Source organism: Notothenia coriiceps, unplaced genomic scaffold (genome assembly GCF_000735185.1).
Source record: "Notothenia coriiceps isolate Sejong01 unplaced genomic scaffold, NC01 NC01_scaffold00000120, whole genome shotgun sequence".
Taxonomy (NCBI): domain Eukaryota; kingdom Metazoa; phylum Chordata; class Actinopteri; order Perciformes; family Nototheniidae; genus Notothenia; species Notothenia coriiceps.
The window spans coordinates 133,274-145,320 of NW_011332821.1; the positions used below are offsets into that span (position 1 = coordinate 133,274).

Genomic DNA, 12,047 nt, shown 5'->3' on the forward strand with positions numbered 1-12,047 from the left:
ATGAATACTTTAACTTTTGGTACTTTAACTGTAATTTGATGCCAATACTTTTGTAGTTTAATTGAGTAACATTTTGAATGCAGGACCTTTACTTGTAACAGAGTATTCCTACACTCAGGTACTCGGGTAAGCTACTTGTAGTACTTTTCACACCTCTGGTATCGAATTGTAACTTTTTTCAAAGCGCAGGTCCCTTTCCCAGGAGCAGCTGATTGAGAGCCAGAGGCGCCCTCTGCTGTCAGAGGACGGTATTACACCACAGCGAAGACAACTTAAACTTCTACAACTTTGGAGGAAAGAGATGCAGTAATTAAGACATATTGATACAGAAAAGAAATTAGCAACTACTTCAATAATCTTTTCATTATATATCTTTAGCAACAATTGTAAAAGATTCACTGGTTTAAGTTTCTCATGTGTAATCCCCTAATATTTGGTAAGTAACTTTTTTTTACAATATTAAAAACTTTGGGCTTTGGGCAAAATATAAAATATGACTATTGCAGTTTTAGTTTTTATTCTGATATTTTTTATAGGTCAAACAATTCGACGATTTATAATTGAATTGTTAAAATATTTTTCATTGCAATATGTAACATGGGTAAGTGTAATAATAGATAAGGATTAAAAGACCTAAAGCCCTTCACTTTTTACACATTTATTCACAGATTTGCCACTAAACAGAAATAACAAACGATGCTCATTTATCATGACTTTACCCATTGTCAATCATTCCTTTATTTCCCATATTCCCAGTCCATTGAGGTCCTCCTCAAAGGCTCACATGTTTATTTGTCATACAATATTAAATATGGTTGCATCTTAAAATCTTTTTTTCCAAACATTTTTTTATTAAAGAGACCGGAAACCTTTTTTTTCAGCTTCACATCATATAACCGTTTTAATCAGAGCACACAAATAATAAAACTGGACATTTACAGTACTTACAGTTCACTTTTTAGAGACACAAATCTTAATTTGGTTATAAATATGCAATACATGTACATAAGACATACATCTCTGGTCCTGCTAGACAACATGAAAGTCATATTTTAGTTTTGAAGCTCACACAATCTAAAATGTTACTCATCTATGAAGAAAGGCTGAAAGGAGTTCATGCTGAAACTGTTCCTGGCACTCTATCAAACACTGCCATCTAGAGGCCGAAATGCAGTTCCCATGACTCCTAAAATGCCGTTTAAATTTAAATATAAAAAGATAATTAACCCTAAATCAAAATTATTAGTCAAGATCAATAAATGAATAGGAAAACGCACATTTATTGTCCTTAAAGGTGGGGTAGGTAATTTTGGAGAAACCAGCTCGAGTGCGCTAGAATTTGAAAATACACAACCGGAAAAAATCTGCCACTTCCTACAGAGCCCCTCCTCCAACACACACGAACGCGCACATGACCAATGAGGGCACGAGATAAGTTTGTGCACGAGATGGAAGGCTGACAGGCAGGTAGGCCATCCAGTTACTTTAGCCGGGCAGGCTCAGATGATTGGTCGTGCTTTTTTCAGCGCCACGGCTTCCACAGATGATATTTTTTTTTAATGTATTCATTGCTATCGGGATGTTAAGAGCATTTCATGGAATATAACAAAAAGTATTTCTGAAATAAATTACATACCCCACCTTTAAGTCTAGTACACACACATCTTGGTATCAGAAAAATATCTCCAGTAATACACTTTAAAATACAATAAAGCAAGAGTCCATTGAAAGACCCTCCATGACTGGTTTCAGGTTATTACATGTACGTATTCAGCCACTAAGTAAAGCCTTTCTTGAAGCAAATCAAGGTTTATTTCCTCATTTTGATGGTGTGCCAGAGACCTGGATGATGTTCACAGTGCCCTAAAAAAAGCAGATATGCACATGGTGTGTATTCACTGCAGTAAAAGTACTATTCGGTGTTGAGGTTCATGTCAAAGTATCATCTCAGAAATGTAGGAGCAGAAACAGACGGATGAATAAGGTAACGCTTTTTTTACCTGCACAAAATCAAAGAGGACATTTTCTATCTCTTTTTTTTTTATACAAAAATAATCATAGTAATAATTAATTGCATGATAAAAAAAATAACATATAAGTGCAAAGGTTTGCCTTTAAAGCTTGATTGCGTGTTTGGAAACAGTTCAATATCGACCAAAGGGAATCACTGCTACAGTACTTTGACACGCTCAGTAACGATATGACAAGAAGAGATGAAACATAAGAAATATGGACAGGAACTGAGCAGCAGCGCATGCATGATGGTGATGAAGAGGATGGTGATGATGATGCCTAAAGTGGCAGGTTGGCAGAGGCCCTGAATGACATCTCTAACAATTGTGTTTCCCTCATCGAAACAAAACTCTGAATACTTTTCAATAATCTCACTCAACTTTAGAGCACCGAGTCAACTCAATAAATTCAAAAACACACGTCCAAATGTCGAGCTGACTGTTCTCTCATCTCTGACAGTAAAACATCTTCTCCCAAAAATGTATAATTTAAGGGTCAGTTCACCCAAATTCCATAAATACATCCAGTATTTTATAGTACAAGTGCTATAGATTTGGTTTTATATGACAATGGTTGTGAGATTTCAATGTTTGTGATGCTCTCAGCACTGAACAATTTAAAATAAAAACTAAATATTTTTTTTTCAGAATTAATGTGTATAATCCACACCCCGTAGTGTCGACATATTCATAAAAAATTGGCTTGTTTCCACACAACAAATCCTATATAAAACTGTAATTTGTGAAGCTGGCCTTCAAGCATGTGTTCCCAACCTTTTAAAGTTAACTTAGATGTATTAAACACTATTGATCAAGAAATGTGAAACATTGTGTCTTATCTGGAAGCCTCATGTAACTCTACACCTCCAAGATTTTTGTTAAAGTGGACTATCATGGGCTATATTTGAATAATATATGTAGGAGCCATAANATAGAGAGGGTTGTGTTTTCTGACACTTGGTGAGTTCCCTGGAACACCGGGGACACATATTCATGTATAAAAGACGTACAAAAGTGCATTTTGCATGATAGGTCACCTTTAAACTTCAGTCATCAGTCCAAACCAAAAAGTGACATGACTTTTTCCATAAAAGGCTTTAAACAATGTGTTTTCCAAATTCTCTCTAGGACACGTTAAGAGACGTCTATGTGTACAATGAGTGGATCTTCCCTGTAAGAAAGTCTTAATAAATGTGTTTTGACATAAATGTACATTTAATGCTTGGGGTCTCCATGTTGGAAACCACTGCTTTGAATGGTCATAATACGACGGGTCATTTCTGCAGCCCCGGCAGAGGTTTGGTCCCTTAAGCACCACGGACAGATCCCATAGTAAAAACGCACAAAAAAGAGCCACAATGTCTTAGCATCTGTCTAAAGATGACCACTTTTACAGGCAAAACATGCACAAAAAGCACAAAGCCGTGTTCTCCAAGATGAGACTTTCAGCTTTGGCACACACATTGGTCTCTTAATCACGACACAACTCCACTGACAGACGCTCACAGGAACCGTCCAATCCTTGGACTCTAAAATGCACAACAGCAGTCACGGCTTTATACAAAACACTTCAAAGTACCAGCCCTCTAATTCATGTTGCAAAACGCTACAAAGGTTTAGTTCAGGATTTAACTCATAAAAAAAGCTAAAAAAAGAGGAAGCACTGTGCTCAGGAAAAGTAGCTTTCAGTCAATTTCCAGGGAACCAATAAACAAAAGTGCATCAAAGACAACAGGACGTCCAATCAGACCGGCCCCCCCTCCCTCGGCTCCGCTTCACAGAGGCACGCTGAACGAGTCGTTCATCAAAGAGGGGAAACCTAGTTTTACAAATCTGCCCCGGGAGACGTTGGTACTAAACCAAGCGGTTCCTGTGATACACGGTTCTTTTCCCTAAAAAAAGAGAGCGCTGGTCCCAGTGTGTGGAGCACGGCGTATCTTTGGAACAAACAGCACTGCTTCAGCTAATAGAGCCTGCTCCCAGAGGGGAGCTCCATATAGGACACTTTCCCTCTTCCTCCACTTGAGCTATTAATACACCCAAACAAAAGGAAAGAGGCTTAATGAGGCAGCAACAGGGAACTCATGCGAACTAAGTAAGACAAGAGCTTCTTAGCGTTCAGCTTCAAGGATGCCAGCTTTTTGTGCCGGCCGCGGATACTACTCTGCTATTTCCACTTTGGCTGATGCGATGAGGGTGAAAGTACATTACATGCAGATCTTTAAAGAAGTATGTTTGGCGAGATCTTTTTGAAATGGCAAAGCAACACAACAGTGTAAAAAGATGCTTAGTTTTAAAGCATGATCACGTGCTGGATGTGGTCTTTTTAGGTCCTATAAAGGATCTCTGATGAAACACGTAAAATGTTTCGGAGATGGAGCTTTTGTCAACAGTCAGACAAACAGAAACTGTGATATAAATATAAGAAGCATTTCTTTGCATATATACATGAAAGGATATTTCTCATGCAGCTTAGAGCAGCTACCTTGAAGTTAATGCTTTGGTTCGGATTCAGAGTGCATTCAAATGGAAGAAGATGAGGGAGTGTGTGAATGCACACAGTAGTCCCACTGCGTCCTCATTGAGCAGGAGAAGCTGTTTGAGGCAGCTTCACACACTGAACACAGAGACCCAGGACATGAACAGAATACAGTATTTCAACCATTACCTTGAAAACAGACTAACACATACTTTTTCAAAAAACATTTACCAGAGCGTGGCGTTCACTCGCCGAGCTCTCCTGGTTTACACCAGAGTTGTAACATCGGGACATTAAATAATTCAGGCTATTGTAAAAAGGGTTCTTGGTGTTTTCCTCCAAACACCTCAGTCAAACTTCCCCATACATGTGGGCATATTCAAATGTGCAAGTAAACAAACTCACATTCAATCAAGTGAGAATCTGCCCGAAAAAGCCCATTAAACAAAGAATTTGATGTTTCAGTTTACATCGTGCACGGGGGGGATTCCATACTAACCAGATATCTGCCTCAAAGTGAGAGCTGTCACATAGTGCAAAGATCATGCAGTACAACATGGTAAATAGAGCAAGGGGCGGGGACTTGATGTTTTCATAAAGGGAAGATCGTTTGTAGAAGACTTTGGGGAACGACACAATGGGCAACGTTTGCACTAGATTGCATTCAAAAGTCAGAATGTACCACCGCCCTTTAAACATAAACCCTTTCATTTTCCAATAATGTGATCTTTTTCTTTTCTGACAAAGAAGCCACTTGATGCTGCACATTTGGCATCTCAGAAAACCACAACCGCCTCGACTGGTTCACCTCGCACTAAGCTGATCAGAACTTTCCAAATGGGATGTTCTGCTCAATCCAATTGGTTGTAGTTATAATGAAGTCTTCTACCACACAAAGCACATCCAGTGCCGGGCTTAATAGTGCCTCGAGGATCAGACCGTGTGGAACAACAGCACTGCTGAGTCTGGACGTAGTCACACTCCAACATCAGAGGCAAAAATCAGTCTAAAAATAGCTCTCCATGTAGGGTGACCTTCGCTCAGGCGGCCGCACTCCCTCATACAACAATAAAAGACATTTGGCTGAACAAACTACATCCACATTTGGTTGTTCCTATTAAAAATGGTTTGCTTCTTTAGTCCTTATGAACAAGGAAATGACTTTTTTAAAATCTACTGGACACAACTGCAGTCCAAAGAACTTTCTTATAGCCGTCTTTTCTTTCCCATAATAGTCTTACAATGTCTACTTAGCTGTGTCTCAGTAACCTACTTGAAGCATTATTGACGACTACATAGATGAATGAACAACCATCTGACAACATAGAAACAGTCTTTTGAGCTGATAAAACACACACACACACACACACACACGTTAAAAAGGACTCACTGTATCCCTTATTTCTTTTCAGATCAGGTCTGAACCATGAATAAGTTAGCAGTATAGCTTATCATAAATAAATCTCAGTCTGTAAAATTCACATATAAATACCCTGCTTCGCGTTGCAGAGACTTCCCGGATCAGAGAAGTGAACGGACGTTTCTCTACGCTGCGTTTCTTCTCTCCCTTTAGACATAACATAAACACGAAGCATCCGTGGAGTAAACACGACGACTTTCCCTTTAAAACCTCAGGAGGCGAGGACCGACACGGGTGAATGGAGCGGACGGAGAGCGAGCTGCGACTTCCTATCGTCTGTCTGGACCTGGGGCAATAGGGCAGTAGGTTTGACATTTTGGACCCTGGTGGCGACCTCTTCCTGGTCCAGTCCCTGATCGACACAGTCAACGTGAGAGAAAAGAGGCTATTGCTAGTGATGATTGATAGAGACTGAGGAGAGGGTCGCTGCTCCTGCTGCATGCTTGGTGTGGAGACGTGTGGACGTCCATGCAATCGGAGGGCTGCCAGGGACGGAGAGAAAGATAAAGGAGCTGGTCCGAGCCATCCTGCAGGTCCTGAAACCGTCTGAATCTCAACTGTTCCTGTCTCACTGTCCCTCTGAGAAGTGGAAGGCTGGATGCTCTTCTTGGTGCTCAGAGTCCGTCCCCAGGGCGGCGGGGGTGTCTTCGGCGGGCGTGGTGAGGGGGGTGCTGCTGCAGGGCTGCGGCTTGGAGCTGCCCTCTGGAAAACTCTTCTCCAGAGACTGGGAGGAGGAGGACGAGGACTGCGTGCTCTCACTGGAGCTGCTGCGGGTCTCCGTGCTGGTACTGGTCTTCTTCATCTTCCTCCTCTTGGCTAGCGGCGCTTTGTCCACCGTCTGCAGGCGGAAACCTTCACGCTTACATTTGTTGAATGCCTGGAACAAAATAAAAATAAATGGGATCGTTGAGCAAGTTGTTGAGATTTTATCTGAATTATTCATTTTACAAGGGATGCACTGATTCTTATACTTCAACTCAGGGTTTCTGCTGCTATTCAATGCTAACCCTTTAGCATTGGATTTAATAGTAAGCATCAGGGCTGATACTGAAAGAATATATCAGATTTGGTACACAACATTTTCCAAAATGTTGCTTTATCAAGTGCGTTACCAATGAAAAAGGGGTTTTCTAAGATTCGATCCTAAACCAAATCCCTTGGTTAAACTAGGGAACTAATGAATATTTTAAATGTACATTTCTCCTCTGTGGGACGAATAAAAGGAATTCAGATTTTCAATTCATTTAAATGTATTTATTTTCCCTTTCAAAATGCCTGTTTTACTTTGGATGATTGACCTTATAATACAATTATAACAATAATGCCTAGTGTTTCATGTTAGCATCTCTATAACTTCTGTTCAATTGGTGTTTAAAGTGGCAACTGTACAGTTCACGAGCTGCAGGTTGAAAACAACAAATCAATACAACCCAAATGTTTCAACAGGAAGCCCAGAGTTCCCGACCTAAATCTAAAACAAGCACACACTGCAGGTCATTGCTTACATGGAAGGTAGCTTTGACGTAGGTGTGGACGGAGGCAGTGGAGGAGCCGAGGATGTCGGGGGTCATGAGAGGGTTCGAGGACAGCTGGCTGTCGTCCTGCAGCCAGGCGTTGTAGCGCAGGCCGCACATCTTAATCCTCTTGTTTGGGTCCACCGTCAGCAGCTCTGCAGGAACGAGACACGGATAATGAGCTGCTGCTCTAAATACTCAGTTAGGAGAGGAGGTGACTTCCTTCTCAGGAGGCTCAGTCACTCTGAGCTACTTTGAGGGTTACAGTTCAATCTGTGATCCGGACATCCGCAGAAAGGGTGCTGCTGCCAACAAGATTCAAAACGGGCAATATTTTGGGACATGTTGTCCTTCAAAATAGACACTGACTCTTTAAATAACAACTTCATCTAGATTTGTTTTGTTGTTTTAATGCTGGAAAGATTCATTCACAAGTAGAATTTGAGTAAAGGAGGCCTTTATCTTCCATTAGAAATGATATGAAACCACCACACACGTCACACTGTATATTTGAGTCTTTGTAACAAGTGAGATCACATCTGAGCTGTGTTGTATTCTGTAAATAGGGGAAAGGGCATCAGACATGTTCCTATGTTGTCCTAATTATCTTTAATTTACACTATTTCTGTCTTTTTACATTATATTTTCTTTCTTCTGAAACCTTAACATCTTGTCACTAAAACTTGTACTTATACACTTCAGCAGCTAAACCCTACATTTCATTAATGTGTCTTCAACTGTAAAATATTTACTTCACAGTACTATATTTTGAGCAATAATTCAACCATCTGGTTAAGTCAGTTTTTTTGTATACTGATCATTCAACTAGAATTCTTATTAAAGCTATTATTATATTTTAATGTTAATTATTATGAAATCTTATAATACATTTTTCAGCATGATTATCAATTCTTTTTATAAATGGCGGTTGATTTCACATGCGTTACAATTTTTATTTTCTTAAAACTGGATTAAAATCACAAAAATATGTGATTTAATCCACAGTCTCAAGGTGACATAACATCTGAACTCTCGTGTTATGAAAATAAACTTCTTGCATATGTCGACACATTGGATTTACGATCAAGCCCCCGGTGTCCCCCTCACCTTGGATCAGGTCCTTGGCCTGCTGGGACACATTCCTCCAGGCCTCGCCTTCGAAGGAGAAGTCTCCCAGTTTGATTTTCTTCATGATCTCCTCAGCACTGGTGTTGGTAAGGCTCTTCTCCTGACACTGGAAAGGCACCTGGCCGGACAGCATGGTGTACTGCAGACAGAGGGAAGAACAGTCAGAACACCAAGAGGACAGTGGACACTAGGAGATAGTGTTTGAACATACCTGCTGTTCAAATAATGTTTTAGAAATATCTCAATCTTATTATTAACATACCCGCTCATTGGAGAAAATAACTTTTTCCCTTCGACTCAAAAGCAGAAGGGGGATAGATGTTGGGAAAATGGGATTGTTATAAAAGTCTAGGATCTTAAAAATTGCTTTTTTTCCCTGACCTTTTATAATATGTATTGGGAACCGTACATCTTTACAGATTGTGCTGTATTTTCACAGTCCTCACCTCTTCTATGGTAAAACAAAATAAAAGCATCCAAAAAAAAAGAGCTCTTGACCGATCACGACCGTCCGCATTATTCCACTGTCATGCTGCGTGTTGTTTACCCAGCAATAAACAGCGCGGTGTGCTCAGCTGGATTAAAAGTATCCTCCCATCTTGGCCTGCTTATATTCACTCTCAGATTTCTCATTAGGGTGACTGTAGTTGGAACAGCCCTTTCAGCAGTGGAGGATTTCTCCCTCTCTCTTCCCCTTTCTCCCTCTCCTCATTTCTGTGTCTGCTCATTTTGCTTCCAGGGCATTGTGCACACAGCTTGTCAGGAGACATTTCATCAAATCTTCAGACACACACTACTCCCATTTCCCCCCAGGGGGCGTATGTGTGAAGCAACACTCGTACAGAGAGCCTGGACTCAGAACGGATGAGTGGCCAAATACAGAAATCTCTCTCTCCACCCTTCCTCGCTCTGTTTCGCTTCCCTACCTCTCCTTTTTATTGTCCTCCTCTACACAGAAATAGCTTGAATTAGGATGACATTTCCACTACTGGGGAAAAGCGTCTCGTATTATTGCGGCCTGAGAGCCGGTACCGCTTGCTCTCTTAATTTTCGTGTTGAGCGTTAAAGTGTGTCAGCTCACCACAGGATGCTGGTGGTTGTAGTGCTGAACAAGAGCGGGAGATGAATATCATGCAAATGAAAAAAAAGAGAACACGCACACACATGCATTTGTGCTAGGGCTGCTCGATTATGGCAAAAATCATAATCTCGATTATTTGGGTCAATAATTGATATCACGATTATTAAAACTTATTTACTTTGAAAACATCAATTTATTGGAATAAAAAAAATGTTAACATCATGTTTTTAACAGTTGATTACCCTGAACTTTAAGTATAACTCAACTTAAAAACCAATAAAAAAAAATAAAAAAATAATAATAATAAAAAATAATCGTTATATTTCGATTACGTTGTTTTCGTAATCGTTGCAAGCCATAATCGTAATTGCGATTAAAATACGATTAATTGAGCAGCCCTAATTGTCCGGTGCCTTGATCAAGGGCACGAGGTGAACTGGGACCTCTCCAAGTAGACACACTCCATATTTAGGTCTGGTCGGGGACTTGAACCGGCGACCCTACGGCTCACAGTCCAAACCCCTACTGACTGAGCCACTGCCGGACGATTTGGATAAGGGAAGAAAAGTATCCTTACCAGCTTTTAACCTCGTTATATCAAATATCAAAATGTAAACATTCTTTGCTTGAATTATACATTATTAATATCATGTTTATTATAAATTCAAAAACACTGCAAGCTAAATCCAATCCTTCCATGTAAATGTTTAGGATGTGGATACGTTTTTCAAGCGAACCATCAACAGTGACGATAAATGCTGCCATTATTGAATATTTACTTTAATTACATTTAAAGAATTTCTTCCATTAGGCCAGTATTCATTATGTCACTTTAATAGAACTGACCATGAGAAAAAAAAGATCCCAAAATGATGCCCTAACAAAGTGATGCCCTAACATAGTGACGCCCTAACATAGTGACGCCCTAACATAGCATCCTAAGTCCACTAAAGATTTACAGTAATGCCAAAGATAGCACATGTTTTGCAACTTATTTATAATTTTACACCAAATTCCATCAGTTCCTCCAACAAACTTTTATTTTTGTTTTTATTTCATAGTATGAGCCACAAGTTCTCAGGTTACCCAATATAAGAAAAGACAAGCACATAATACTCAGTCTTTAAAAACTGTGTCCAACAATGGCATGGTATTTGATTCATAAAAAAAACTGAAATTGCAATACTGGCTTAGATGACCTCAGGATAATGCAGAGTTGAATAATCATTCGTATTTAGTTTGAACCTGAGCCGCTCTGATGTCCCCCAGCACTCACCAGAATGACCCCCAGACTCCACAGGTCACATGACTCGTCGTAGCCGTCGTACTTGAGGATCTCAGGCGCGGCGTAGTGCAGGGTGAAGCAGGGCGTCTTCAGGAGCTGATTGTCTGGCGGTTTGAGGCGAGCGAAACCAAAGTCTATGATTTTTATCTCGGAGTTCTCACTCTCGTCTGTGAAGAGCAGGTTCTACGAAGCAATTGGAGACACGGACAGCAATCATTTCTTTCTGCTCAGCAAAAACTGGCCCACTCGAGAGTTTACTGAATTGGACATCAAGACTTGTCTGACCAGGTACACATTAGGGTCAAACAATTGTGCTCTTGTTCGGTGGAAGATTGCAGAGTCATAAGGACAATACGACAGATGAAACAAAGTTCAGAAAAACACAGTTATTCTGTTTTAAAAGCTTATGATCCAGGGTTTCTGTATTCATCACAAAAACACAGACTGTGCTCAAACTGAAAACTATTTTGAATTTGGAAATTAGCAGTCAGTGATCAAGCTACAGGCCACAGTGGAGGGCAAACAAATGAGGAATTTAACTTCTATTGAATTATTCTGGGGAAAATGTATCTAAATCGTCAGATGGAGCAGAGATACAGCCAAAACATGTTGCTGTTGCGCCAGCTGTTTTTTCTATTTTTTGTATTCACTAGCCTCTGATGTCAGGTAGAAGTTAGCTACACATCCTCCCATATGTTCCCGACCAATCAGAATCTTCTTAATAACCACATTTGCCAGCCAACTCTTGTAAAAGATGCATTCCACCAGCAGCCACTGGGTGAGTGTAGTCTAATGGCTGAGAGTGAGTGNGGGGGGGGGGGGGGGTTAAAAATGGATAACCAATAGGCGCTTTCACTCCGGAGTACTTTTCCCCGTACTTTTCCCTTTTAGTTCCGATAGTTCCTGGGATTTTACCAAAAAGAGAACTTAGTTCATGAGAACTTTTCCCCCCTTTTCAGTCCCTGCTAGAGAGGTGGTACTTTCCTGGGGAGCAAAAAAATAAATAAAGTTCCAATTTCTGATTGGGCTGAATCGCAAACCACGCCCCGTAAAACTCGGAAAAGTTTTTTGAAGCCGCCATTGTATTTGTTGGCATTAGCATTATTAGCATTAGCATTAGCCCCGCGC

The 12,047-nt window shown here is 40.4% G+C and overlaps 1 protein-coding gene across 1 annotated transcript in view; it reads right to left on the reverse strand.

Moving 5' to 3' along the window:
* Nucleotides 1-2,987: 2,987 nt before the first annotated feature.
* Nucleotides 2,988-12,047, reverse strand: part of rps6ka5 (ribosomal protein S6 kinase, polypeptide 5) — a 24,782-nt gene continuing 15,722 nt past the window's right edge. Inside the window, exons 15-18 of the mRNA XM_010767306.1 lie at nt 10,911-11,102; nt 8,533-8,692; nt 7,417-7,580; nt 2,988-6,788 (exon numbers count right to left, since the gene is read on the reverse strand). Of these exons, the coding sequence (XP_010765608.1) occupies nt 6,480-6,788; nt 7,417-7,580; nt 8,533-8,692; nt 10,911-11,102 (825 nt within the window). The 3' untranslated portion in view covers nt 2,988-6,479. The remainder of the gene's footprint in view (nt 6,789-7,416; nt 7,581-8,532; nt 8,693-10,910; nt 11,103-12,047) is intronic.